The following is a 24948-nucleotide window of genomic DNA, read 5'->3' on the forward strand; positions in this document are numbered from 1 at the left end:
ATCTTTGCATTCTTGCCTCCGTAGCCCCCGGATAGGCGAAGGGACCGCAGAAGAAAATATCATCCACGTGAAGGGAGACCTCTTCTCGTGTTGGTTCGATCGTGTGCGGATGGCAGAAGCGCGGGGAGGGCTGTGACGCGCTCTGCTTGAATCCTACATGTGGGTTTTGCTCATCAGAAGAACGCGTCTTGGCGTCGGTTGAGGGTCTCTTTCCTCTACGTTCCGCTGTCCGTCATGCCTCCCATGTCCCTCACCTGCGCTGTCACTGGTTATTGCTCAACTCCGCACTCCCTGTTTCTGCTTAACTCTCACATACGTTTCCTCCTCTCTCTCTCTTGTACTGCCCCCTTCAACTATTGCTGTGATCCTCTCCATGCGTCTATCCATGTCGAACCTCACAACACCTGCGATCAGAGACAAAACTCTGCCCTTTTCCCTTTGTGTGTCTCTTCACCCGTGGCGGCTCTCCGTTGTTTTCCTTCTCTTGCCTCTTCTCTTCACTCAATTTTGTTACACCGTTTCTCTTTCTATATTGCACCTGGTCAAAGTCCTCATGCCCTCGCAGACCATCGTCGTCGGACCTCAAGCAGATGCTCACGCCACCACACTGGCGGCAGCGTTGGAGCAGACAACCCCAGGAGACACAATTGTGGTGTCTGCCGGCGTCTTTGAGGAGACGGTACACCTTCTCTTTAACGTCACTCTAGCGGCCGCACCGGTACCGGAGAATTCAGAGGACACCAGGTCCGTACGTGCCACCATCATCGGCACTGTGGTCGTCTGTGCGAACGTGACGCTCGATGGCCTGGAGGTGCGTGGGATGGTGGACGTGCGCAAAGGGCACGCCGTCCTCGAAAGGTGCGATGTCCATCACGGCTCTGACGGTGTCCGGGTTCACCCTGGCGCCACCGTCACGGTGCATAGCAGTCGCGTACACCACTGCATCGCCGGTGGTGACGGCGTGTACTTCATGGCCGGCTCTTTTGGAGAGGTGTCTCAGACAGACATTTTCGAGTGCCGCGTGAACGCAATCCACGTTCAGGGCAGCGAGGCCGTGCTGCGGGAGAACCGCATCCACGACTGCGCCTTCGGCGTGTACTATGAAAAGAAAGCAGCTGGGCTATGCGAGCAGAACACGATTGAGCACGTCCGCAAGTTCGGTCTGTACGTGACGGATGGCAGCAACCCAGTCATCCGCGGCAACACCGTGGGCTGGTGTGGGATTCTGTGCTTCTTCGCGTCGAAGGGCGGCCACAGCTCATGCACCGGGAACACGTTTGAGGGCTCTCTTCACGTGCTCGCCGAGTGCCCTGTGCAGCTGACAGGGAATCAAGTTAGTGGCACCGTAGACATTGACTCAGGGATGTCCCCGGTAACAGTTGCAGGATAGCGCTCTTCTGGTTGAATTGCTCTCCCCCCGGACTGTCCATCTGATGTATACTATCCAGGTAAACTACGTCGCCTAGTGCGATTTTCTACTGTTGTCATTGTTGCTTGTTTTGTTTCACATATTCGCTCTTGTGCCCGACCCGCCCCTGTACAAGCCTTGCCACCTCCCCCCTCCCCATCTTACCGCCCGTGTGAGACGCTCCTTCTTTTTTTGGGTAGTCGCTGCTGTACCTGCCTCGTATCATCTCGTCCATTCTTGTCTGCTCCTCGTGCACTCCGGCAATGATGGCACGAGAGAGTGTGGAGTGGCTTCAGTGGGTATTGATGGACGTGCCCGAATAGGCGTGCGCACGTGTGGCTGCATCTTTGCCCCTAAGCGGTAATGGAGCAAGTCTCCCCGTTGCTCCCTCTTCTCACTCAGATCTCAAGGAAACGGCTACTGCTGCGCACCACTGCTCTAAAGTGGCTCTCTCTTCCCTCCTTCATGCTCTTTCCTCTGCGTACTGTTTTTCTCATGCCTTCACGCCTTCTCCATTCCTCTTTCGCTCTGACCAGGGCGGCGGTGGGCTGAACCGCGCCTTTCTGCGTGAGTCTTCGTTTTCTTCCAAGTAATCCTGATCACGTACTAAACACCGGCACTTGCATGCGAGTGCCACTTCTTTGGATTCTTCTTATACGGGCTGTTCGTCGGCAACAAGGCGCGCCTGCGCGCCTGTGCATAGAGAGGTGTACGTGTACACGTGTAAGTCAACTCGTGCCGCCTCTGCCTGGATTTCTTCTTATCTGCGTAATGTGTGCTGCTGCATCGGAGGAGCACACAATCTCATACGCGTTGTATATTTTCCTTTCCACGTGGCATTCTGCCACGAACAAAACAACACAGCCACGCACACGCCCCATTCCAGAAAGAAGAAGTGCGCCCGTTGAGAGGAGGCTGCGACCTGCGCTGTCGCTTTCGCACTCCTACAACGTTCTCTGATCTTCTGACTCTCCGCGAGAAGCCTCTCTTTAGGCTGACGCGTTCGCACCTGCACGACGTCGACAGGGGGGAAAGAAGGAGACGGCGTGGCAAAGAGGGCAACGTGTTTAGTGTAAGCCAGCCAGTAACACGGCCGCCCTCTGCTGCGGTTGATGTGCCTTATGTCTGCAATGTTCTCGAGTGATGTGGATGATGTAGGTCAGACGTTGCAGAGCGCGCGTCGCTCTACTGTATCTATTAGTCGCCTGACGAATGAAATGAGTGAGGTGCGCGAGATGGCAGAGGGCTCGTTTGGCGTAGTAAAGTGTTACCGTCACGACTTTGACAGGCTCGAGTACGCCGTCAAGCAGACGAAGCGACCAATCTGCGGCGAGTCGAATCTCCAGCAACAGCTGCAGGAGATTTATGCGCTAAGCTCCTTTCCCCACCGACACATCGTCCGCTACTTTGATGGATGGGTCGAGGACCAGGCCGTCTTCGTGCGACTCGAGAGACTGGATGATTGTGTGGCATCTTTGCCGCCTCCCGTGAGTGAGGCTGTCCTCACCGCCATGCTTCATCAGACGTCTATGGCTCTCTATGAATTGCACTCGCACGATGTTGTGCACATGGATGTGAAGCCGGAGAACATCTTGAGGCGTCAACTCGACACCGACACGTTCATTTTCAAGCTGTGCGATTTCGGTTTGACGCGTCCCCTTAACGGCAAGAACTCCGTGACAGGGGAACACTTTCTCGGCCTCAACGATGACGATGGCGACCGGCGATACATGAGCCCTGAGCTGCTGAAGAACTTACACGACGTCATTGGGCCGCCTGCAGACATGTACGCTCTCGGAAAGAGCTGCGAGACGATGATGATCACTGCCAAGGAGGATTCCTCGGCTGCCAATCTCAGCCAAATGGAAGGCTACTCACCAGGATTCATTGCACTGATTGAGTCGATGCTATCTGAAGATCCTGCTCGCCGTCCCAGCGCCTTTGAGGTTGTACAAGCGACGCTGCCGGAGAGCCTCGTGAGTGACAAGCGACTGCTCGAGCTGCGTCGCCGTATTGATGACATTCGCAGCGAGCTTGCCAAATTGGATGAAGATGGGGATGACATCCCCTCGTCACTGCACACGTGACCACGTCGACCCCCCAAAACTGTAGCAAAACGAGTACAGCCGGATGCTCGTGTCTCGTCTAGACCGCGTGCTTTTATGAGTGTTCGCTTTGCAGTGGAGGTATTGACCTTCTCCGTCTAGCACCGACTAAAACGAGCATATTTCCTCTTCCTTCCGCCATTCTCTTTTCTTATGCGTGTCCGCAGTCATCCTGCCGACAGCACCTTCTGTTTTGCCTCCGTCTAGTTTTTTAATCACCCCCTTCCTTCCGTGAAAGTGCACGCCATCCCTGCGCGTATTATCTCAGTCTTCAGTGTTCACTCCGTGAAGAGGCCAGGCCGCCTGCAGCCGTTCGTGAGGTATGCCTGTGGAGCTCTGGTGTGCGCGAGGAGGGCTGGGGTGACGCTGTGCCGAATAGGCTTGCTGTCATGATCGCATGATGCACCAGCCTACACTGACTCGTGCTGAGAATACCGCTAGTGCACGCGTCCGTCTACTGCTCTGTCTGTGCTGCCTTGAGGTGACTATTAGGGGCCCTCCCACCGGTCTCTGACGCCAGGCCGACGGTGCCCAAAGCCGCAGTACGCGGTGCGACCCGCTGTGGCAAAAGCGTCTTGGCGGCCGCACCCTATCGCGCCATGAGGGCAGGGATGCTGCGCGTACGGGACGACGGGGGGCGCTGCTCGCCGAGCTCCGCAGCGGCACCTGCGCGTACCTTGCATTCCTGCAGCGGCAGCCGGCTCGCAGTGGCGACATGGGGTGCAGGTGGTTCCCCGCCAGTCCACGGCGCGCGCGCTGTGGTGCCCCCCAGCCCTGCCTGTTTTGCTGCTGTTGTTGCTATGGAACGGGGGGAGGGGTGTGAGGGGTGACCCCGCCGCGGCGTTGCGCCAGGTGTGCTACGCGACATTGGCGGGCCGCTCGAGGCGGGAGGCACTGCTCGTCTCATGCGGTGGCCTTGCACGCCGTGCTGTGATTGCGCACCCCGCCCACGCGCTGCGCGGGCTCTCCCCGCCTGGCGTCTGCGGCTGCCCCCCTCCCTCCCCCGCCCTGCGCCCCGTCCGGGCGACAAGCGGTGGGTTCTTTGTGCGCCGGCCCATGCTTCTCCACGGGTCCCTGCCGCTCAGCTCGCCCACCCCTGCCAAGGGCGTGCGGCCCCTGGAGACGGCGGGGTGCCCCTGCTGCCACAGCCGCATGACACCGCCGGAAATGGCAGGTGGTGAGGACGGCGAGCCCCCCAAAAGAGCAACGCCGTCCGGGCGCAGGTCCCAAGATCCAATAGGGCGAGCGCGGTGCGCACGCGCTGCGAAGCACAGCTGGCATGGCGTATGAAATCCAGGCAAGGCATGCAGAGGTCAGCAGAGCACGAGTGATGGACAGGAGGGACGCGCAGAAGTGCGTGTGTGCGAGGCGCCGGTGCGGGAAGCGTGGGGAGAGCGTCCCGCATTGCGCCATCGAGTCCTCCAGGGTCGCCACACCACATGGCGGAGTGCCGTGGCTTGGGGCGACTGAGGGTGGGGTGTGGCATGCAGGCGGGACACGCCGTCCGCGAGGGCCCTGGCCTGAGGCTGGCCAACGTCCTGCCTGAGCTCAGGCGGCATGCACCTAGACCAGGCCCCTGTTACCCGCACGACAGGCCGCCACCGCCCACGAGCAGGCACCCCGGGGGCGGCCCGCCGGCATCAAGGCGTGCGGTCCAGCCTAGGCCGTCTGGCGCTCATCGCGCGGCACGCAGGCGACAAAGCAGCGGGGAGGGGCCGGGAGAGCCGGTGAGCCGCATGGTCCGATTCACTGGCAGACGGTCCGCCCTGGCGGAGTTGGATGCAGCTGCACTCCTACAAAGGCAGGGGAGCTGCGGCTGTGGGCCCCCATTTGTTGCGTTACCCCCCCCCCTCCCCCCAGGAAGGACACGCGGTTAGGAGGTCTTTGTTTTGGCATTGCTTTCATCTGACGGTTTGCACTGCTGCAACTCTGCCCCTGTTTGTACGCGTGCATGCAGGTAAGAGGATGGGGCTTATCGGCGATGAGGCTGAGAGAAGCCTGCAGTGAAGTGTAGATCCCTGCTGATACTTTGTATGTGAGGCTGCGCTGTCCATTAGGAGATCTTTATAGGAGGAAAAAGCAGAGAAGTACGCACTGCACGGGCGGACATTCTGGGGAAGTAACGATTTCATGCACTCAGTGAATATCTTCGAGCGAGACTTATCTTGTGTCTTGTTTTTTTCTGTAGCGTTGCGCTCTGTTCGGGGCGGTGTGCCAACTACGTAACCCTGCGTCCCGGCGAGGTGTGGAAGTATGCACGAACAAAAGGTACTCGCTACGCAACTCTGCACTACTGACAACCAACTGGCTCTTTGGCCGCCTCCCCCCGCTTATTAGTTCTTTGCTGCGCTACCAGGCCTTCATCTACCCACACACATACTGACACACCCTTGACGTCGCGCTTTCTCATTTGTTCACTCACGCAGCCTACGGGACCCTTCGAGTTACTGTTGTCTTCTCATGCGAGTGTGTGTTGTTTGTGCAGCTGCCGCGCTTTGAAGGAGAGGAGCGTTTTCAACTAGAGCCGAAGCAGGCTGTCCCTGCAAGGGCGTCTGCTGCCACTGAGACGATGGAGAGCAGTGAAGAACGTTATGCGGAGTGCAAGGGCACCCGCTATGTTCTCATGACGCTTCCCCATTTCCGTAAGGTCCGCAAACTCGCGTTGTCGCGCGATGCTTCGTGGAAAACACAATACTCTGACAGCCAACTCACAGTGGAGTCTAAGCCGCCTGAGGACGCCTCCACCCATCTCAATATAATTAGGGCGACACGAATCATGAAGAAGGTGCCGCCGCTGGTGTTGTACAACCAACTGCACGACGCCCAGTACCGCACAACGTGGGACACCAACATGCTGGACGGATACAACATTGTTCAGTTAGATAAGCACAACGACATTGGCTACTACGCTGCGAAGTTTCCCTGGCCACTGAGCAACCGAGACTTTTGCAACATGCGCTCATGGATGGAGTTCACAAACGGCGAGTACATGATCTTCAACCACTCCGAGCCGCACCCCGACTGCCCTGTGAAGAAAGGCTTTGTCAGAGCTCGCTCCATCTTGACTGGCTTCTACATTCGCCCCATACCGGGCGAGAGCGGCACGCAGCTGATCTACGTTACCCAGAGCGACCCCTGCGGTTCCATCCCCCACAGCGTTATCAACTATGCAATGACAAAGGGGGCACGTATGATTCTCGACAACTGCGAAAAATACTCGGAGAGGTACCCGGCCTACACTGAGAAGACGTATTCAGTGGATCACGTATATCCGTGGCGCACGCCCAAAATGGACTGGGACAGCACCTACCTGTACCCAGAAGACGTTCCTGCGAGCAGTGGGCCGGCAGTGGAACACCAGCAGCTGGATGCTCATGGCGGTGGCGGCGACGGAGAGGAGGGCAATGGGAAATCTGGTGAAAAGATGGCTTCTCCGTTCCTCTCGAGCGCTGTCACACCATTCAGTACGTCACTAGCTCTCGCCCCGGTCGCTCCGTACTGCATCACGGATCTACTTTCCGTTCAGCAGTACCGCTCTATCATGCAGGACGCCATGAACGCTGTAGACCGCTCCTTTCTCCGCGAGGGGCGCGTGCCAACTACGAAGGAGTACATTCTCCGACTCAAATATATTATTGAGGGTATCCGCCAGACTACTGTAGACGTCTAGACGGCAGGCACTGCTGCCGCTGCTGCTGCGCCCGATATGCCATCAGTGCTGGAGGCAAAAGCAACCACAGCACCGCGCAAGGATGAGGTCGACAAGGACCACGCACGGCAGCAGCAGCAGCAGTGCCTGCCGTCTATTTGATATCGGCCCGCTCCTACATGGGCGCGTCCATTACTAAAAAAAGGGCGACGTGCCGTGTCGGTTGCATTTGTGCGTCTCTGTGCGGGTGCGCTGTGCGGTCAGGGTTAGCGTTCTTTTGGGGCTGTACTCTTTTTTTCCCCCCTCACTTGCTGTTCTTCCTTTCCGCTTGGCTTCTCTTGTGGGGAGATGGGTGGGGTTTGACGCGCAACCCCGCTCTTGGCGTACGCTGTACCTTTGTGCGTGTGACCCAGCGTAGGCACGTATGCAGACCTCTGCTTTACCTTCCGCCCCTATGTCATCCTCTCTCTCTCTGTTAGGGGGGCTGACGCAAAGAAAACACCCAAGCGCACGCGCAGGTACACATGCGTGCTTCATTCACTGCTTCAAAGCACGCAGTTCAGCAGGTGGTGGAGGAACGATAGCAACACAACAATGACTAAGCGCCATACTGCTCTCACCGTGCTTCACACGCCCTCAGCTTGTGAGTCGGTGTCGTGAGGTCAAGGCTTTGAGAAGGTCGTCTGTACTCTGCACTCGTGAGGCTGGTCTCTTCGAGGCTCGCCAGCCCTGTTGCTGTCGCTCTTTGTGTGTGTGTGTGTGTTTTCACGGCCACGCCCGCGTATGGCAAGACGGTACTTTTGAGGCACCGCGTCACGCTCGTCAAAATGGCTGTCGCTGTACTCGCTGCCAACAATGCCCCTCTCTTTTTCCCTCTGATCTCTTCCACTTCTGCACCTCATAGTGTGTTGATGTTGTTGCCCAATTACCAAATCAGCCCCCTCCTGTGAACCGCGTAGTGCCACAGACAGTGACGCACCAGTGCAAGCATCACCAGAAACACACAGACAGAGGAGGCGGGCGGATGAGTGCAAGTGGTGCTGGTTGCATCTGGACACCTTACAGACCCTAGCTCCCCAGCACCGTCAGAGGGTTCTCCCACCCCCGACCTCTCCCTTGCTTGCTGATTTCTCACTGCAAAAAGTATCGTCTTAAAGGGCGGTGTTCTGTCTGCTGGAACTGGTGAAGATGGAGGCCACATACATTGTGGATTGTGGGCATCACACCCTCAAGTACGCCGGGCTCTCAAAGCGGAACCGGAAGGCCGTGCAAGTGCTCATCAAAGAGCGCCGGAGTGAGTGCAATGCCTATGTGACCGATGAGGAGCGGTTTCGACAGTGCGTACCTCAGCTGCTCTCCGGAGAATTGCGCAGTGACGAAGACCTGACGCTCATACTGTTGCTGGATACCCACCACTCGCAGAAATCGAAGGCGACGCTGCTATACGCGTGTTTCGAGCAATTTGGATGCAAGAAGGTTTGTCTTCACTACACCGCCTGCACAGGGCTCTACGCAGCTGGCGAAACCTCCGGGGTAGTGGTGGACCTTGGCTACGCCGGGGTTCAGCTCACTTCAGTACACAAGGGCGCCGTGCAAACGGCCATATCGACGAGACTTTCTTCTGTCGGCACTCGGAGCCTAGACGACGAGCTGCACAGGCTGCTGCACGGCAGCGCGACGGAGGAGACACTTCGACTCGTCAAGACGCACTGCTGCTCATTGACGGAGCGCGACGAGATGGTACCGGAGCTGACGCTGCCGGATGGGTCGGTGTTCCCGCACGATGATCTGAAGAGGAGTGAGCTTCACAGAGCCACCAAGGCGCTTCTTTACTCCACCACGTCCTCCGTTCCAGAAACTTTGCGCATGGTTTACCAGAAGCACTCGATTCGTTTCTCCGACTCCACCTCGTGGGTGCAGCTGGGCGGTGGCTCACTGATCAGTGGGGTGGACGAGGCGCTCACGAGAGCAATGGCCCATCCACTTTGCCGCCACTCGGCAAAGCAGCTTCACTTGAAGGATGTCACGCATGCCCCAGTCAGCGGCGGCATCATCCTATCGCAGCTCAACGTCTTCAAGAGCATGTGTATTGGCGTCGCCGACTACGAGGAGTACGGCCCTGACGGCTGTCTCCACATGCAGGTCGTGGACGCCAGGTGACAGCGTGGGTAGTGCACATTTTCGCGTATGCAACGAACAATTTCGGCACAGGAGCTGTTTGTCCTTCGCTGTATCCCCTCTTGTGCGACCCTTTCAGGAGATGCAGCGAGCACGCGCACGCATACACCCACACATACATCTCTGCTGCTGGGTAGCCAGTACGGCAGCCCGCCTGCTTCTCTGTCAATGAACGCAGAATTCACAAGTAATACTACCGCTTCTGCGAGGAACTCTCCTCTGTGTGAGCGCACCGACTCCCTTCTGCTTCTTCGGTGCAGCTCACCCGCACTTTTTTTTAATTTTGGTAGGGGCGCACCCCGCCCTTCGCACCGGATGCGCCCGAGAGATCGTTGTCAGTATTGAGTGCCCGCAGAGTCTCTGCCAGGTGAGGAGGAGGGACGTGGGTGGGGTAGCTGAGACGACGTGCTCGTGAGGAGGTCAGGCAAAGATGTGCTATCAGCGGCACTTCCCACGCTCTTTGGCACATTCCTCTTGCCTCGGTCCGACTGTGCGTCACGTGCAGATGGCACTCCTCTGTCGGACAGTGCCTCGCTTTTCAACCACTGTTCTTCTCTGCCCCCTTGCCTTTTCTCTCCTTCACTGTGCTCGTGTTTCCCGTCTGATGTGATGATTAGTGAGTCTACAAGAGGCGCCGCCCTTCACGAGGGGATTGTGGGCATCCAACAGCCATCTGCTGAGCAATGTGTAGAGATGAGGAAAGTACTCAAGGTCTTTCAACATCGTGCAAGGGCACGCCTTGAGCTCACTCGGGCTCGGATGCAGCTGCGAAATCTGTGCGACTACGAAATCATTGGACGGTACTGCGGGCTTCTGCTTTTTCCGTTTGTCATGTACGTGTGCGTCGGGCAAATGCAGGGCTACAGCGAGAGTCGAATCTGCGACTGCATTGCTAGCCGGAAAGATGTGCCCTGAGTAACACACAGATGCTAGTGCCTTGACTGTCGTTCCGTTCGTTTCACTTTCCACCGGTGGGCGACTGCGCTTCGATGCGAGTCACAGGACAGCGGCAGCCATGCAGCTGAGGGTCGTGTACGCGGTGGATTCAGGTGTGTATGTGCGAGCTGCAGGGCGTACTGTTGAGCCTTGCGCCGCCTCCAGGCTTTTAGCTCTGCAGAAACCATGTGCAACTACGCCAGCAGAAAAGGTACAATTGTGGAGATTTCAGTGAAGAGCACAGCTTCGGTGCGAGGGTGCGCGGCGTACCGACTTTGTGAGAACGGCACTGCCCGCCGCTCTGCGCGAGCCCCACGGGGTTAAACTGGTTCGCCTGCCAGAACGGCGGTCGTCTTGTGACCTACAGCAGTCGTGCGTTGCTCGTTGTTGTTGTTAATTTTGCCACAGGACGCCTCACACTGTTCCTGATGTGGCGAAGAAAGCGGAGAAGCGTCATAGTGACGAGCAGTCGCATGTCTGTTTTGCATGCGGGGTTTGCGAGCCTTTTGCTTTCCATTTCTCATGTGATCTCTTCCGTTACCCCTCCTTTCCTCCTCCTGGGGCTCGACCTGCGCTATGCCTTCTCTCTTCTTGGGCATTTTGCACATCACGCTCACACGTGCTCGACGTGGCATCGCTGCGCACCTACACGCCGCTCCCTTGTTTACACAGAAACGCAGAGGAAGAACGACGCGCATCCGTGTCAATATACGAGTGACAAACAACCAAGCAGGCGCTCTACCAAATATCACTGCCGCTTTCACAGTAGTCGTCGGTGCCATCGATTGCCTGGGGAGGCCTGTAGGATCAACGTGGATACAAAAGAAATCTGACCGCGATGATTACCACAAGCGGCCGCGTTGTTCGCAAGGGCGGCAACGCTTCAAGTACCCGGATGGCGCCACCACCCAAGCAGACACCTCAGGAACAAATCGAAGACGCACTGCAGGCACGCGACTTTTCGAAAGCAACCACCATCTTAGAGTTTTACAAGACAAGCGGGCAGAGCCTCGGCGATTTCGCGATTAACGAATGGCTCGCCTACAGTGCTTTCCACGCGAATGACATAGAGAAGGCCATTGATGTGTACAAGGAAATTCTTGCACTGGAGGACTCTGCGCCGATCAACCACACATATCTGGGCTGTTGCTACTACATGAACGGTTCGTTTAAGGAAGCGGAGGAATGCGCGTTACGTGGCCCGACGTGCCCTCTTCAGACGCGACTAATGCTGCACATTGCGCAGAAGATGCACAACGAGGAGAAACTCATGGTCTATCACGGCAAGCTGCAGGATACGGTCGAGGATCAGCTTTCACTGGCTGCGGCGCAGTACATTCGCAACCACTACACAGAGGCCATCGAAGCCTACAAGCCCATTCTTGCTCAAATGAGGGAGTACAAGGCACTCAACGTATACGTGGCGATGTGCTACTTCAAGCTAGACTACTACGAGGTGAGCGTCAGCGTACTGAACGTGTACTTGCAGACCTACACTAGCAGCGCGGTGGCCATCAATCTTAAAGCTGCGAATCACTATCGCTTGTTCAACAACAGAGCGGCGAAGAGCGAGCTGAAGCTGCTGATCGACCTTCAGCGCACCACTTACTACGTTGAGACTGACATTGTGAAGCACAACCTGGTCGTGTTCAACAACGGTGAGGGCGCCCTGCAGGTCCTGCCGTCCCTCCTGGATGTCGGGATTCCAGAGGCGAGGTTGAACCTGGTCATCTACCACCTGCGCCATGAGTGTATCAACGAAGCCTATGAGCTGATGGCCGACGTAGATCCACTCACAACGCAGGAGTACATCTTGAAGGCTGTTGTCAACGCGTACATGGGTCAAAATATGGAGTCACAGGAGCACCTCAAGGTGTGCAGAGAAATCTTCAACTACGTGGGCTCCTCAGCGAGTGACCGCGACACGATCCCTGGGCGACAGTGCATGGCGTCCTATTTCTTTCTACTGCGCGACTTTCCCAACGTGCTCATCTACTTGCGTTCGATTAAGCCGTACTTCAGCAAAGACGACACCTTTCTTTACCTCTACGGCATCGCGTGCGCTGGGACTGGCGAGTATGCAGAGGCGGAGCAGAGCCTGCTCGCGGTCAGCTCGGAAAAGATCAAGTCGGAGTTCAGCTACACGAGCTGGCTTGTACGGTCACACATCAACAATAAGCACCCCAAGATGGCCTGGGATATCTACCTTAAAAAGGAGATGGGCGAGTCTATTGGTATCTTGCGACTCCTCGCAAATGACTGCTACCGCACCAGCGCCTTTTACTATGCAGCCAAGGCGTTTGATGTGTTGGAGCGACTTGACAACGAGCCCGAGTATGTGGAGGGCAAAAAGGGGGCATGCATCGGTGTATTTCAGCAGGTCTTCGCCAACGAGGAGCCGGCCGACTCCCTGTTCGACGTGATGAAGCTCATTGACGCAAGTTTGCAGCGGCATGTCGATGACCAGCCTACAGTGCAGCAGTTTTCGAGCATGCTCGCGTTGATGAAGGACTGGGCAAAGGATGCGAAGCTGAAGCGTCGGTAATGCCGCGAGATGTGGGATTCCTTTTTCGTTTCTTCATTTATGTTTAGTGCTTTTCTTTTCCATCTTGCTCTGTGCCCTTCGCTGAAGGGGTCGCATGTACAGCAAACGCCTCCTAAAGTCTTCTTGAGTTTCTTTCCTCCTTCGTCCCTTTCAGCTGCATCTCGTTCGCTCTTCTCGGGGTATGTGGCATTGCTGGAGGCTCGTTCCTCCTTTCATTGCACTCCCCACCCCGAGGACCTGATTCCGTCCCCTCCCCACGCCCTCCTCCTAGCGGACACCTACTCAGACACGTAGATGTGCAAACTGCGGCCTGCTCTTGGAGAGAGGGAGAGAGGGACAGGCACCCGCGGACACAGACAAACTGACACACCCACGCCTACGTCTGCTGCTCTCTTCGGATGTGCTGTAAGTTGAGAGGTGCGTATGCTGCCACTGGTGCTTGCATTTTGTGCACTGCTGCGCTGCCCCCTCCCCTTCCCGCCCCCCCCCCCCCAAACGGATGTGTTCCTCTTGCATAGTTGTAAGAGTGTACACTGACCGGTTGTTTTCTCTGAAACTGACTATGATTGGAGCCTTTGCTCCTTGTTGTTGTTGTCGCTGTAGAGCTCTGCAGCCACCTTGCCACCGACAGAGGCATTCCTTGGGCGAAACTCATCGTCTCGATGCCCTTCAACCCTCAACTGTAAAAGACGCCGCTGTGACAGCGGAGGAGCCACAACGAACAACTAAACAAATTCTGCGACTTTGCTTTGCAGCTTGCTGTGCTCAGTGCTCCATATCGGTGCACACTCGTCATGCAGCAGAAGATACGCACGGATGCATACGCAGCTTAACGTGAGCATGTCAAACACTCCGTAGAAATCCGCCGTCTCGTTTAGCTGCTGTGCGAGTGTCGCACTTTTCATTCCCCCTTTTCACAGCCGCCGGCTTTCGTCGAGAGCAAAGAATCATTGCTATCAACATCACCGATATGGGGAGCCGCTGCGAGTTTCCTCGCTGTGCTTAACTTGAGCCTTTAGACTGACGAGAAAAAGGATCCAATGAAGCCACATGGATTAGCCGCAGTGCCTTCCATTGTGCAACCATCGCCGTTCCTCACTCGCGCAATATGTGCCCTTTACTGGAAAGACACGTTTCTCGGCAGCTGCGTCGCCATTGCCCCGTCCATTGTGATGACTGCGGGTCATCACTACAATGCAGTCCGCGACGATGTCGGCGACTTCAGCGTGCTGACACGGCCAGGACACTGGGCGGCAGTCAACTACGCGTCAAAAGATAGCACATATGACGTTGTGGTGTTCTGGCTCTGCGAGGAGGTGACAACGCACACCGCGCTGCGAGGGTATCTTCCCTCAGTAGGGGCGCAGGTGGCGACTGTGTGGTTATCCCCTAGGCCGCCACACGACGCGATTGTGTCGCCAGGCGTCGTGATTGAGAGCGAAGCCGATAAATGCGTGGCGCGCGGCACTGTGAGTACGACTGGGTCGAGCGGCGCACCTGTTGTGGACGTCTTTGGTGAACACATTGTCGGTCTCCATCTCACGTCCAACACGCGTGACGGCTCACGTGTGTCTGGCTTCATACCGTCGCGCAAGCTGGTCTCTCTTTTCGCGGAGATGTGGGTCGAACACGCCCGTGTGGCGTCGCCTTCATAGACTCCGACAGTGCCAACCACCAAGTTTGAAGTCGTGCACTTTGGGGGGCTTCTTCACTGTGGCGCGGCGAGACTGCTGCACGAGGCTGTGCTGCTGTTTATCCGTTTTACAGCAGAGTGTGCGCGTTTAGGCATGTCTGTGTGTGGGCGCTTCCATCTTCCCTCTCCTACAGATATCCCGGCATGTATGGACAAAACGACAAGGACAACACATGGACGTTTTCTCCTCTATATTGTGAACGTCCGCCAGACGCATCTTCTCTATTCAGAGCTTCTCGAGGCTTAGGTAAGCACATGTATAAACGTATTCGCATCTCCTCTTACTGCACCTGCTTGGTTCTCTCTTCTCCCCCCGATCTCCACCGCTGCTCTGATGTTTTTCCATCATTTTAGTCCTCTACTAGCCACGGCACTTAGCCGACCACCCACATAACCACCCTCACGCTGGGTTGAGCCCCCCCCCCTCTCTCTGCTCCCCCACCCCCAACGAGGTTTTCACCAGTACGTCTGGGGGCCGTACATCGTGTTGCATCTTTAAATTTTTTTTTTTGAGGTCCTGCGTGACAGCGTAATTGCACACGGTGAGGTGCATGTCCGACACCACTTCACCCACCACCTCCGCGGCTCAGCATGGGGCGCTCCAGTTTTCAATGGAAGAGCTGGCAGCGGGTGGCTTTGCTGGCTTTGCGGAGCACTTTGTGATGTTTCCCTGCGACACCATCAAGACACGCATTCAGGGCGGGCAGGCACGAAGTATACGACACGTGGTGAGACACTTGTGGAGCCACGAGCGGCTAACGCATCTCTATCGCGGATGCGTGCCGGTTCTCGTCTCAGCGATTCCAGCGCATGGTGCGTACTTCAGCGTGTACGAGGCGCTCAAACGTCTCTTTGGTGAAGACACCAATGTGGGCATCGCCGCAGCGGCGTCGTTCGCCACGGCTGCCCACGACACGGTGTCTACGCCGTTTGACGTCATCAAGCAGCGCATGCAGATGGACAGACATCGCTGCTTCACGAGCTCCATCGAGTGCGCTAGGCGGATTGTCAGAAGCGAAGGCGTCGGGGCCCTTTTCACTTCTTTGCCAACGACTGTGGTAATGAATATCCCCCATTTCTCGGCCTACTGGCTCGCTTATGAGGGTTTCCTTGCGTCTCGCGGGCATGGCAGCGTGCGTCATCGCGAAGACGAGATGACGGTAGACTACATGGCCGCCGGGTTTGTGGCAGGCGCGTGCGCTGCTGTTGCCTCCTTTCCCCTTGATACTGTCAAGACACATCTCCAGCTTGGCCACGGACTCGGCTTCCGGCACACTTTGAGTCAGTTGATCAAGCGTCACGGAATGCGTGGCGTCTTCTCTGGCGTCCTGCCACGCATCCTCTACACAGCTCCTTCTGGTGCCATTATGATGGTGTCGTACGAAACAGTAAAGAACGTGCTCGTATTCGAGAAGCGTATCTTGTAAAGGGCGCGTTTGAGAGTATGAGAGTGTAGAGGCAGCGGCGATGGTATGCCTTCAGGCGTCAGTCACCCGCTTCTCCACGCGGCGCGTGTACGACGGCTAGCAGAGCTGGGCCCCTCAGGCTTTGGTAAAGACAAGGAATTGCAGACATGAAGTGTGCGCATGAACACAGTTTTCATTGCTCAGGTGTCAACCACAATCGTGTTTTTTCTTTTACCACTATCCGTACAGCCTTTCTCCCGCTTGAGGTCTCATTCCCTCTTCTGCCATTACTTCCACGGGGCACACCAGTAGAGAGGCCTCGGCGCATGCTCGTAACATCTTCTCACCGCGTGTCCTTCCTGGGGGGAGGGGGGGGGGTAACGCAACAAATGGGGGCCCACAGCCGCAGCTCCCCTGCCTTTGTAGGAGTGCAGCTGCATCCAACTCCGCCAGGGCGGACCGTCTGCCAGTGAATCGGACCATGCGGCTCACCGGCTCTCCCGGCCCCTCCCCGCTGCTTTGTCGCCTGCGTGCCGCGCGATGAGCGCCAGACGGCCTAGGCTGGACCGCACGCCTTGATGCCGGCGGGCCGCCCCCGGGGTGCCTGCTCGTGGGCGGTGGCGGCCTGTCGTGCGGGTAACAGGGGCCTGGTCTAGGTGCATGCCGCCTGAGCTCAGGCAGGACGTTGGCCAGCCTCAGGCCAGGGCCCTCGCGGACGGCGTGTCCCGCCTGCATGCCACACCCCACCCTCAGTCGCCCCAAGCCACGGCACTCCGCCATGTGGTGTGGCGACCCTGGAGGACTCGATGGCGCAATGCGGGACGCTCTCCCCACGCTTCCCGCACCGGCGCCTCGCACACACGCACTTCTGCGCGTCCCTTCCTGTCCATCACTCGTGCTCTGCTGACCTCTGCATGCCTTGCCTGGATTTCATACGCCATGCCAGCTGTGCTTCGCAGCGCGTGCGCACCGCGCTCGCCCTATTGGATCTTGGGACCTGCGCCCGGACGGCGTTGCTCTTTTGGGGGGCTCGCCGTCCTCACCACCTGCCATTTCCGGCGGTGTCATGCGGCTGTGGCAGCAGGGGCACCCCGCCGTCTCCAGGGGCCGCACGCCCTTGGCAGGGGTGGGCGAGCTGAGCGGCAGGGACCCGTGGAGAAGCATGGGCCGGCGCACAAAGAACCCACCGCTTGTCGCCCGGACGGGGCGCAGGGCGGGGGAGGGAGGGGGGCAGCCGCAGACGCCAGGCGGGGAGAGCCCGCGCAGCGCGTGGGCGGGGTGCGCAATCACAGCACGGCGTGCAAGGCCACCGCATGAGACGAGCAGTGCCTCCCGCCTCGAGCGGCCCGCCAATGTCGCGTAGCACACCTGGCGCAACGCCGCGGCGGGGTCACCCCTCACACCCCTCCCCCCGTTCCATAGCAACAACAGCAGCAAAACAGGCAGGGCTGGGGGGCACCACAGCGCGCGCGCCGTGGACTGGCGGGGAACCACCTGCACCCCATGTCGCCACTGCGAGCCGGCTGCCGCTGCAGGAATGCAAGGTACGCGCAGGTGCCGCTGCGGAGCTCGGCGAGCAGCGCCCCCCGTCGTCCCGTACGCGCAGCATCCCTGCCCTCATGGCGCGATAGGGTGCGGCCGCCAAGACGCTTTTGCCACAGCGGGTCGCACCGCGTACTGCGGCTTTGGGCACCGTCGGCCTGGCGTCAGAGACCGGTTCCAAATTGTGTGGATTGTAGTGTTGGCGTTTTGCTGTCCGGCATTCTCGACAATGCAGTGGTATAGTGGGCGTGGTGATTTTTGTTTTGCACAATGACGAGAGGATGAGATAGACGGTGCGTACGCGAGACGTTTTGGTGCCAGTATCTGCCCCCTGATACGTGGCTTCGTGCTGTGGTCACTGTTTGTTGATGCAAAGGTGAGCAGTATGTGGAGGAGATGGAGTCTGGAAGAACGATCTTAGCGCCGAATGTATGTGTGAGCTGTGTGTTTCATCCCCAGAGCAGGTGAGGGACGGTTTGTCGCCAATGTAAAAGTTGCTGAACAGCTGCAAGCAGAGCAGTGCAGTCTCTTGTCGTTGCATATGTGAGAGCAGGATGATAAATGTGGTCGGTGCTTCTCATCAGCGGTGCGCTGGGGCTATATCACTTCTGCTGAGGCAGTGAGAGGGCATTGCAAGGCGAGGAGGATCACTGCTTCCATGCCGCTAGTTTTTCAGAGCTTTGATAATCCTCCTGGTAGAACGCTCAGCGAGCGATGCGTTGAATTATGTGTGATTGCTAGGCTTGAGGTGGGTGCGCGCGTACGGACTTCCGAAGAGACCGGTGCCTGCTTACCCCTACGAGAGCTGCCAAAGCGTTTTTTTACAATATGCTGACCCTACCCGCACCCCTCCCGCGCTAAGTGTGCGAGGTAGCCTCCTCGCTCGATTGCCGTGAGACACAAGCGGCTGTGACACAGCAGCACCATAGGGTGGAGGGGCGGGCGATGGACCTCTTCGAGTAGTTGTGTGTTGTGCTGATAACGAAGATAACAAACTCGCTGTGTGGCTGTTTTCATTCTCGCCGTACCGCCCACCTTTTTTGTTGCGGTTCTCCTCCGTTTGTGTGTGCAGATCGAGGCGCTCTGTGGCCTTCCAGGTCTGAGGAGGGAGTGGCCATTAGCGGGCCTCTGTAGGCGTATGAGCGATTGTTTTGGTGTGTCCCCATTCGTTTAAAACTCCGCATTACCGCTGGGTATTTTCGGATCAACTTACACAGGCCGACGTGCGAGAAGTGCGAGAGAGTCAGCGGCTGAGCCGCCTTCCAGAAAACGTATTACTCACAGTAGCAGTACCTTCGTATTGCATTACCCGACATACGTGGACTGATGTGCTGTGCAGTGATCCCCGTCTATGTGGTGAGTGTCGTGCCCTTTGCTGTGAGTTTCGGGACGGTGACGCCACCGAGGTGGACGTGTCCCCCTATGCACGATACTGCAGTTACGCATCAGAAAACCCTTTTCATAGGAATTTCGGTACTCTTTTTTATTTGGTTCACTAGCCCTCTTCCCCCTCCCTTCTCGGGTCCCCCTCACCCATGCACGTATTGCCGTGTTCACGGCTACACTCCAAGTGTGTTGCTCTTCTGTTGCTGTTGCTCTCTCCGTGTCCGGCTCTCTCGTAGCTTTCTCAGCCTCTGAGAACAAGTGCGCACTAGTGATGGCACGCCGCACGCAATGAGTGGCTCCTTTGCGCTGCGCAAGCTGCTCTTCGATAGAGGCGACGAGGAAGACGTTAACCGGCGCGGGTATCACTATGCCGGTGCCTATGCGCCGCTTCTCCACCCTGTCGCGGTGCTGCAGCCTGCTTCAGTGCTTCCCAAGAGCGGCCTGTGGTTTGCCTCTCTTTGCCTCTTTTCATCCTTTATGACGTGTCTCACGATGAAAGTGCGCAACAGAGAGAAGTGGTGGATGGGCATGTTTGCGATCAGCGTCGTCTACTACAACAGCATCAAGGCACACAAGGTTGGCAATGGGCTTCTGGGTCATCAAAGCGGCTTCTTCGCAGCTGGCATGGGCACTATTGGATGCACTGCGCGACTAATGGCCAAAAGCGGCTCTGCTCGACAGAACGTCGGCGGCCTCAGTCTCTTCGTTGCACTACTATGGTACGAAATTGGTCGCTATCACCTGTGGGCGGAGCACGTGACCGAGTTCCGCCGCGATGTTACGCCGCAGCGGTCGTACGACTTGCTAGGCGAGTACGTTCCACCGACGTATGAGGTGGAGTTTCTCCCGTATCGCCCTGTTCTGTGAGACAAGGAACGCACAAAACGAGCGACACTGCTCGCTTCTGCCATTTCGTGTTTTATCTTCTTTGGCAGACAACGGACTCACTCTGCGGTCAGCGATTCTCCCCAGGGGCCTCTATTACATCACTGTAGTGTTGCAACTGCGAGCATTGCCGCCAGCACACAGGCACACACACACACACATCCTGCTCAAGAGCTGCGCACGACGGGAATGAGGCCTTTCCGTTTTTTTTTTTTTTCGTCAGTACGAGAGAGTGTGATGGAGGTGAAAGAAGCGAAAGAAGGTTGTGCTGAGGTGATGAACGAGTCGGCATATTTCTCTCAAGCAACCCGACTTCTGGGTTGTGTGCACGATCGCGCTGCTTATACTGATGATATAGCGACAGGAATGGAGCACGGGTGTTATACGAGAGCGTTGATAAGCGTGTATGCTGTGTCTGTGCCCTGATAAGAGGGCATGGCTACTCGTTCTTTCAGCTTCCTGTCTCACTTTCCCGTGTCGCTAGTTGCGCTACTTCGCGCGTGGCATATGTGATTACGTCTCGGTCCCTCTGCGAGGTTATTGCTCGATTTTATGTGATAGGCCGTGGCTTAGGTACGGTAGGCGAGACGATTGTGTGGAGTTCAGCATTGGCCATCAGAGCAGCTCTTGTGGAAAGCGACGAGGCCAGAAGTGCAATCTGCACAACGATGAACCCCAGCTCCCACAGGCATAAAGGAACTGAGTATCTCAAGTGACGAGCGCGCTGCTCGATGCTTTGCTGCATCTCTTCTGCCGGTAAGATGTTCTCCCGGCGTGTGTCTGTAGTGGCGGCTTACTCGGTGACCTTGTTCGCGCACCCGACACCCCATCCCCTCACTCTCTCCTTGGTGCAGAGGTCGTACAGCGCGCTGACCATCGCCATCGGCGTGATGTGCCCCCGTGGTGTATTCGTCGTTGCACACGTAGGTCATTTGCTGCAGCTCACGCCGGGGCACTCGCGGACAGCGCGGCCAGGGATGCGCCATGCAGCAAATGCGCGACCGCTTAAAAAAAGAGTCCCATGGACTGCTTCAGAGGCCACCAACATCGATGAGGCAGAGTCAGCAGCGCTCGGGCCCAGACCCACAGTTGCCGCAAGAGACCCTCCAGCTGGGCAACGGTAAAGTATTGAGCCGATCTCGCGCGCACTTCCCTGACGGTATTTTCGCCACAGCAAATATGTGTTGCCTTACAGTCGTAAGCAACCCCTGCAAACAGATCCCGGGGGCGACGTAGGTTTCGTCATTGTAGAGTGGGGTGTTGACCGGGTCTGCTGTCCGTCTGGCCGACACCCCCGCCTGCTGCACGGCGCGACAGGTGCCTGCAGAGTACACACCATCCATCTACTCAGTAACTTGCACATCCGTAGAGGGTCGAGCAGCGTAGGGATGGGTGACCACACAATACTGCTGTCACCATTAGCACCACTACAGGGCTCATGCTTCACTCCATGGGCATGGCTCTCAGGCGATCGACTATTCCGGCTGTCGTGAGGAACACAGCGAGGGGCTGTAACTCAGCAGCCATAGGCACCTGGTAAACCAACGTTTTCAGGTGCCCTACTCCACCTGCGCCACACGGGGCGTTCTGCCAGGGCGAGCAGCTCAACTGGATATCAACATTACATCCTTTCACGGCGAGCCACGCGACTCACTGTTCGCGACAAGATAAATGGTCGCCTAGTCTGGCTCTGTTTCTTTCCCACCACTGAGAAGGTGGAAACGATCACGCAGCTGCCGAAACTGCGGTAATCTTTGGTACTTGCTCCTTGAACGCTGCGGCGTCTTCTTCCGACATGGGGGCGGGGTTCTGTGAGGTGCACAGGCCTCGTGATGACGTGAGAAACAGTTCTCATAGTCTCTCCATCTCGTTTCTTCACCTTGGCCTCAGTGCTGCACGCCCAGCGACGACATCCATGGGTCGCGACACGGCTGGTATGGAGCGACACTTGTCGTGGCTGTTACTCTAACGTTGAGACGCACTCTTTCTCTTCTACACGAGGCACACAAACAAACTAGTCCTGAGACGGTGTGCCACCTGTAGCTGCTCCCTGGCGTAGCGAACGGTGAGGTTGCCGAGTAGCGCTAACGGCGAAGGGTGCTTGCGGAACACCGGTACCATGTCCAGTAGTTAGCTTGCCCCCTCTCAGACCTCCAGGGGGTGGAGGACCGCTTCTCTTTTCGCATTGGATGCTGACCCCGTGAGTCGTGCAAAGCTGTTTCTTATTCTGAGGGGTAGGGTACGGGGACAGCTTCTCGTTCCGCTTTTCCCCTTACCCGTGGCCTTGCTGAGCATGGTGTCGAATGATTGAAGACGAGGGGCCGCTCGCTGCCGAAGGTGCTGTGGCTGATTCCGCCGCGGTCTACTGCGACCCTATCCGCTCGGTCTTTGGTGCTAGTTGGAGAGTGGCCTCGCAAAGGCTATGTCTGCTGTGCTGGAACCGCTTGCCTGCAGCCAGCTGGTCGAACGTGGAGGAAACTCTTCAGAAGGTCCCTCGTCGATCTTGTGTTTGCCTTTGGCACTCCGCTATAGCGCTTCTCCATGGGTGAAAAATATATACGCCCTGAGTCCTCCCACGATCCCCATCGCAAGCCAGCGTCCGCTTCTTCGCCTGGCACCGAGCGTGGTCTGCCTCCACAAATGTTGCTGAAAACGGTCTTGAGAGGTGTGTTGTGGGCCGGGTCCTCGGGGCGGTGGATGCACTTCTCGGGTACCTTTGTGTTCTCCCTCAGCAACGTGATGATTGCCTCGTCCGCGATATGAGCCTCCAATTGCGTAAAACGCCCGCCTTTTCCGCACTCTTCGAAGGGTATGAGGCCCGACTGGTAGTCGGTGCCAGTGTTGTTGGGCTCTCCGGATGCGAGGTCGTGTGAGTCTGGACCATCCAGGAAAAATACATGCACAGCTGCTTGTTGGAGCCTCAGGCTGTGGGCACTTAACGGAGCCGGTTCCTTCTCTGCGCCATGAAGGCTGTAGTCGCATGCAGAGTACTTTGGTCTGCCATAGTTTCTGCGTGGCGAGAGAGAAATTGATGGAATGTGACATAACGGATTTGAATGTGTACTTCTTCCCCTCCCCCTCGCAGGGACGGATGCTCTCGCTTACTGACTTGGGACGGAGAGAAGAAAGCAAAGCAGAGGGAGTGAGAGGATGCGTTTCCTTTAGCCTTTTGTGTGACAGACGCGCGAGTGCACTCAGGGAGGAATCGATTCTTCTCTCTTCCCCACCGCTTCCGCATCTGCGCCCTCATTCCTCCCTCTTCACATATTTCGTCTTCTACTGAAAGGAACACTGTCAAACAACGTCGCTGCATCTCGCTGTTACGCGACAAGCAGAACCCCAGCGTGTCACCGCTGCAGAGGCAAGCAAAGAACACCCATTGAAGTTGAAGGACTCGCGCGTCTGTGCATCTCTTCTGCCGCCTGCCTTAGGGACTTTTTGATTGACGCTTTTATAAGCCGTTTTGCTCAAAGGGAAAGCCATGTCGCCAAAGCCGGTTATTATTGACCATGATGGTGGACACGACGACCTGGTTGCGCTAGCACTGCTGCTGGGCAATCCGGAGTCAGTGAAGGTGATTGGCTGTATAGTCACGGACGCCGACTGCATCGTGGACCATGCATTCAGTGTATCGGGTAAGTTGATGGCTATGATGCACGCCACGGAAGCGACAGGGCTTTTCCCTGTTGCGAAGACGTCCTTCAAGGGCGTTAACCCGTTCCCGTCGGAGTGGCGGTGGAGCGCGAAAAACATGGATGACCTTCCATGTGTCAACATTCCCGAGCATGTGACCATCTGGAACAGCGTGCGTGACCAGAATGATGCACTAGTGGGTGAGGAGGTTATGGCTCAGCTGGTAATGTCCTCCCCGGAGAAGGTGATAATCTGCGTGACTGGACCGCTCTCGTGTGTGGCGTGGTGCATCGAGAAGTACGGCGAGGAGTTCTGCAAGAATGTGGAGGAGTGCGTCATCATGGGTGGCGCGGTCGACGTGAAGGGCAACGTCTTCATCGACGGCCGAACGGATGGCAGCGCAGAGTGGAATATCTTTTGGGATCCTGCGGCGGCCAACACGGTGCTCATGTGCCCGCACCTCAAGAAGATCATCTTCTCACTCGACTCAACTAACTCAGTGCCGGTGACGTCGGAGGTGGTGCAGAAGTTCGGTGCACAGAACAAGTACTTGCTGTCTCAGTTTGTGGCCTCTACTTGGGCAAGCTGCACGCACATCGAACTGCTCAACCCCGGTAATGGGTACTATGCATGGGACGTGCTAACAGCTGCCTACGTCATTGATCGAGGGTTGGCTGAAGTGGAGGCAGTGCCGCTCGAAGTGGTGGTCGAGGCCAACGCGCCAAATGAAGGGCAGACCCGCCGGGCTGCCGATGGCGCTGCACTGAGAAACGCGTACCTCGCAAAAAACACAAACGCGGAGTTGTTCTATCGACTGGCTATGGACAGTGCACGACGCTCCCCAGTATAACCGCCAATGATTGCGTCATGCACTCTGCCTCCAATGGGCGCTGACTTCATTTAGCGGCTGCTCTCTGTATCGCGTATGACGCCCGTCATCTCACCAGTATAATGAGGATCAATTCTTCGGTCGGTGAAGAGGCCAGGCCGCCTGCAGCCGTTCGTGAGGTATGCCTGTGGAGCTCTGGTGTGCGCGAGGAGGGCTGGGGTGACGCTGTGCCGAATAGGCTTGCTGTCATGATCGCATGATGCACCAGCCTACACTGACTCGTGCTGAGAATACCGCTAGTGCACGCGTCCGTCTACTGCTCTGTCTGTGCTGCCTTGAGGTGACTATTAGGGGCCCTCCCACCGGTCTCTGACGCCAGGCCGACGGTGCCCAAAGCCGCAGTACGCGGTGCGACCCGCTGTGGCAAAAGCGTCTTGGCGGCCGCACCCTATCGCGCCATGAGGGCAGGGATGCTGCGCGTACGGGACGACGGGGGGCGCTGCTCGCCGAGCTCCGCAGCGGCACCTGCGCGTACCTTGCATTCCTGCAGCGGCAGCCGGCTCGCAGTGGCGACATGGGGTGCAGGTGGTTCCCCGCCAGTCCACGGCGCGCGCGCTGTGGTGCCCCCCAGCCCTGCCTGTTTTGCTGCTGTTGTTGCTATGGAACGGGGGGAGGGGTGTGAGGGGTGACCCCGCCGCGGCGTTGCGCCAGGTGTGCTACGCGACATTGGCGGGCCGCTCGAGGCGGGAGGCA

At 57.4% G+C, this 24948-nt stretch overlaps 10 protein-coding genes across 10 annotated transcripts, besides 3 other annotated features; all 10 read left to right on the forward strand.

Annotated features, from left to right (window-relative positions):
• Positions 1 to 553: 553 nt before the first annotated feature.
• On the forward strand, positions 554 to 1390 carry LPMP_292720 (hypothetical protein; the record flags this gene model as incomplete). The annotated part of the gene is made up of 1 exon (XM_010702574.1): positions 554 to 1390. The coding sequence occupies one exon, from the start codon at positions 554 to 556 to the stop codon at positions 1388 to 1390; it is 837 nt and encodes a 278-aa protein (XP_010700876.1).
• A 1130-nt stretch (positions 1391 to 2520) lies between these two features.
• LPMP_292730 (serine/threonine protein kinase, putative) lies at positions 2521 to 3495 on the forward strand (the record flags this gene model as incomplete). The annotated part of the gene is made up of 1 exon (XM_010702575.1): positions 2521 to 3495. One exon carries the CDS (start codon positions 2521 to 2523, stop codon positions 3493 to 3495), a length of 975 nt encoding a protein of 324 aa, XP_010700877.1.
• Positions 3496 to 3799: 304 nt separating this feature from the next.
• Positions 3800 to 5382: a repeat region.
• A 700-nt stretch (positions 5383 to 6082) lies between these two features.
• Positions 6083 to 7183, forward strand: LPMP_292740 (hypothetical protein; the record flags this gene model as incomplete). Its single annotated transcript, XM_010702576.1, has 1 exon — positions 6083 to 7183. The coding sequence occupies one exon, from the start codon at positions 6083 to 6085 to the stop codon at positions 7181 to 7183; it is 1101 nt and encodes a 366-aa protein (XP_010700878.1).
• Positions 7184 to 8350: 1167 nt separating this feature from the next.
• On the forward strand, positions 8351 to 9322 carry LPMP_292750 (actin-like protein, putative; the record flags this gene model as incomplete). Its single annotated transcript, XM_010702577.1, has 1 exon — positions 8351 to 9322. The coding sequence occupies one exon, from the start codon at positions 8351 to 8353 to the stop codon at positions 9320 to 9322; it is 972 nt and encodes a 323-aa protein (XP_010700879.1).
• A 711-nt stretch (positions 9323 to 10033) lies between these two features.
• Positions 10034 to 10255, forward strand: LPMP_292760 (hypothetical protein; the record flags this gene model as incomplete). The annotated part of the gene is made up of 1 exon (XM_010702578.1): positions 10034 to 10255. One exon carries the CDS (start codon positions 10034 to 10036, stop codon positions 10253 to 10255), a length of 222 nt encoding a protein of 73 aa, XP_010700880.1.
• Positions 10256 to 11114: 859 nt separating this feature from the next.
• LPMP_292770 (hypothetical protein) lies at positions 11115 to 12821 on the forward strand (the record flags this gene model as incomplete). Its single annotated transcript, XM_010702579.1, has 1 exon — positions 11115 to 12821. One exon carries the CDS (start codon positions 11115 to 11117, stop codon positions 12819 to 12821), a length of 1707 nt encoding a protein of 568 aa, XP_010700881.1.
• A 1040-nt stretch (positions 12822 to 13861) lies between these two features.
• Positions 13862 to 14476, forward strand: LPMP_292780 (trypsin-like cysteine/serine peptidase, putative; the record flags this gene model as incomplete). Its single annotated transcript, XM_010702580.1, has 1 exon — positions 13862 to 14476. The coding sequence occupies one exon, from the start codon at positions 13862 to 13864 to the stop codon at positions 14474 to 14476; it is 615 nt and encodes a 204-aa protein (XP_010700882.1).
• Positions 14477 to 15065: 589 nt separating this feature from the next.
• On the forward strand, positions 15066 to 15941 carry LPMP_292790 (mitochondrial carrier protein-like protein; the record flags this gene model as incomplete). The annotated part of the gene is made up of 1 exon (XM_010702581.1): positions 15066 to 15941. One exon carries the CDS (start codon positions 15066 to 15068, stop codon positions 15939 to 15941), a length of 876 nt encoding a protein of 291 aa, XP_010700883.1.
• Positions 15942 to 16270: 329 nt separating this feature from the next.
• Positions 16271 to 17638: a repeat region.
• Positions 17639 to 19136: 1498 nt separating this feature from the next.
• On the forward strand, positions 19137 to 19715 carry LPMP_292800 (hypothetical protein; the record flags this gene model as incomplete). The annotated part of the gene is made up of 1 exon (XM_010702582.1): positions 19137 to 19715. One exon carries the CDS (start codon positions 19137 to 19139, stop codon positions 19713 to 19715), a length of 579 nt encoding a protein of 192 aa, XP_010700884.1.
• Positions 19716 to 23214: 3499 nt separating this feature from the next.
• LPMP_292810 (inosine-adenosine-guanosine-nucleoside hydrolase, putative) lies at positions 23215 to 24216 on the forward strand (the record flags this gene model as incomplete). The annotated part of the gene is made up of 1 exon (XM_010702583.1): positions 23215 to 24216. The coding sequence occupies one exon, from the start codon at positions 23215 to 23217 to the stop codon at positions 24214 to 24216; it is 1002 nt and encodes a 333-aa protein (XP_010700885.1).
• A 124-nt stretch (positions 24217 to 24340) lies between these two features.
• Positions 24341 to 24948: part of a repeat region that runs on past the window's edge.

This window comes from Leishmania panamensis (assembly GCF_000755165.1).
Source record: "Leishmania panamensis strain MHOM/PA/94/PSC-1 chromosome 29 sequence".
NCBI classification, from domain to species: domain Eukaryota; phylum Euglenozoa; class Kinetoplastea; order Trypanosomatida; family Trypanosomatidae; genus Leishmania; species Leishmania panamensis.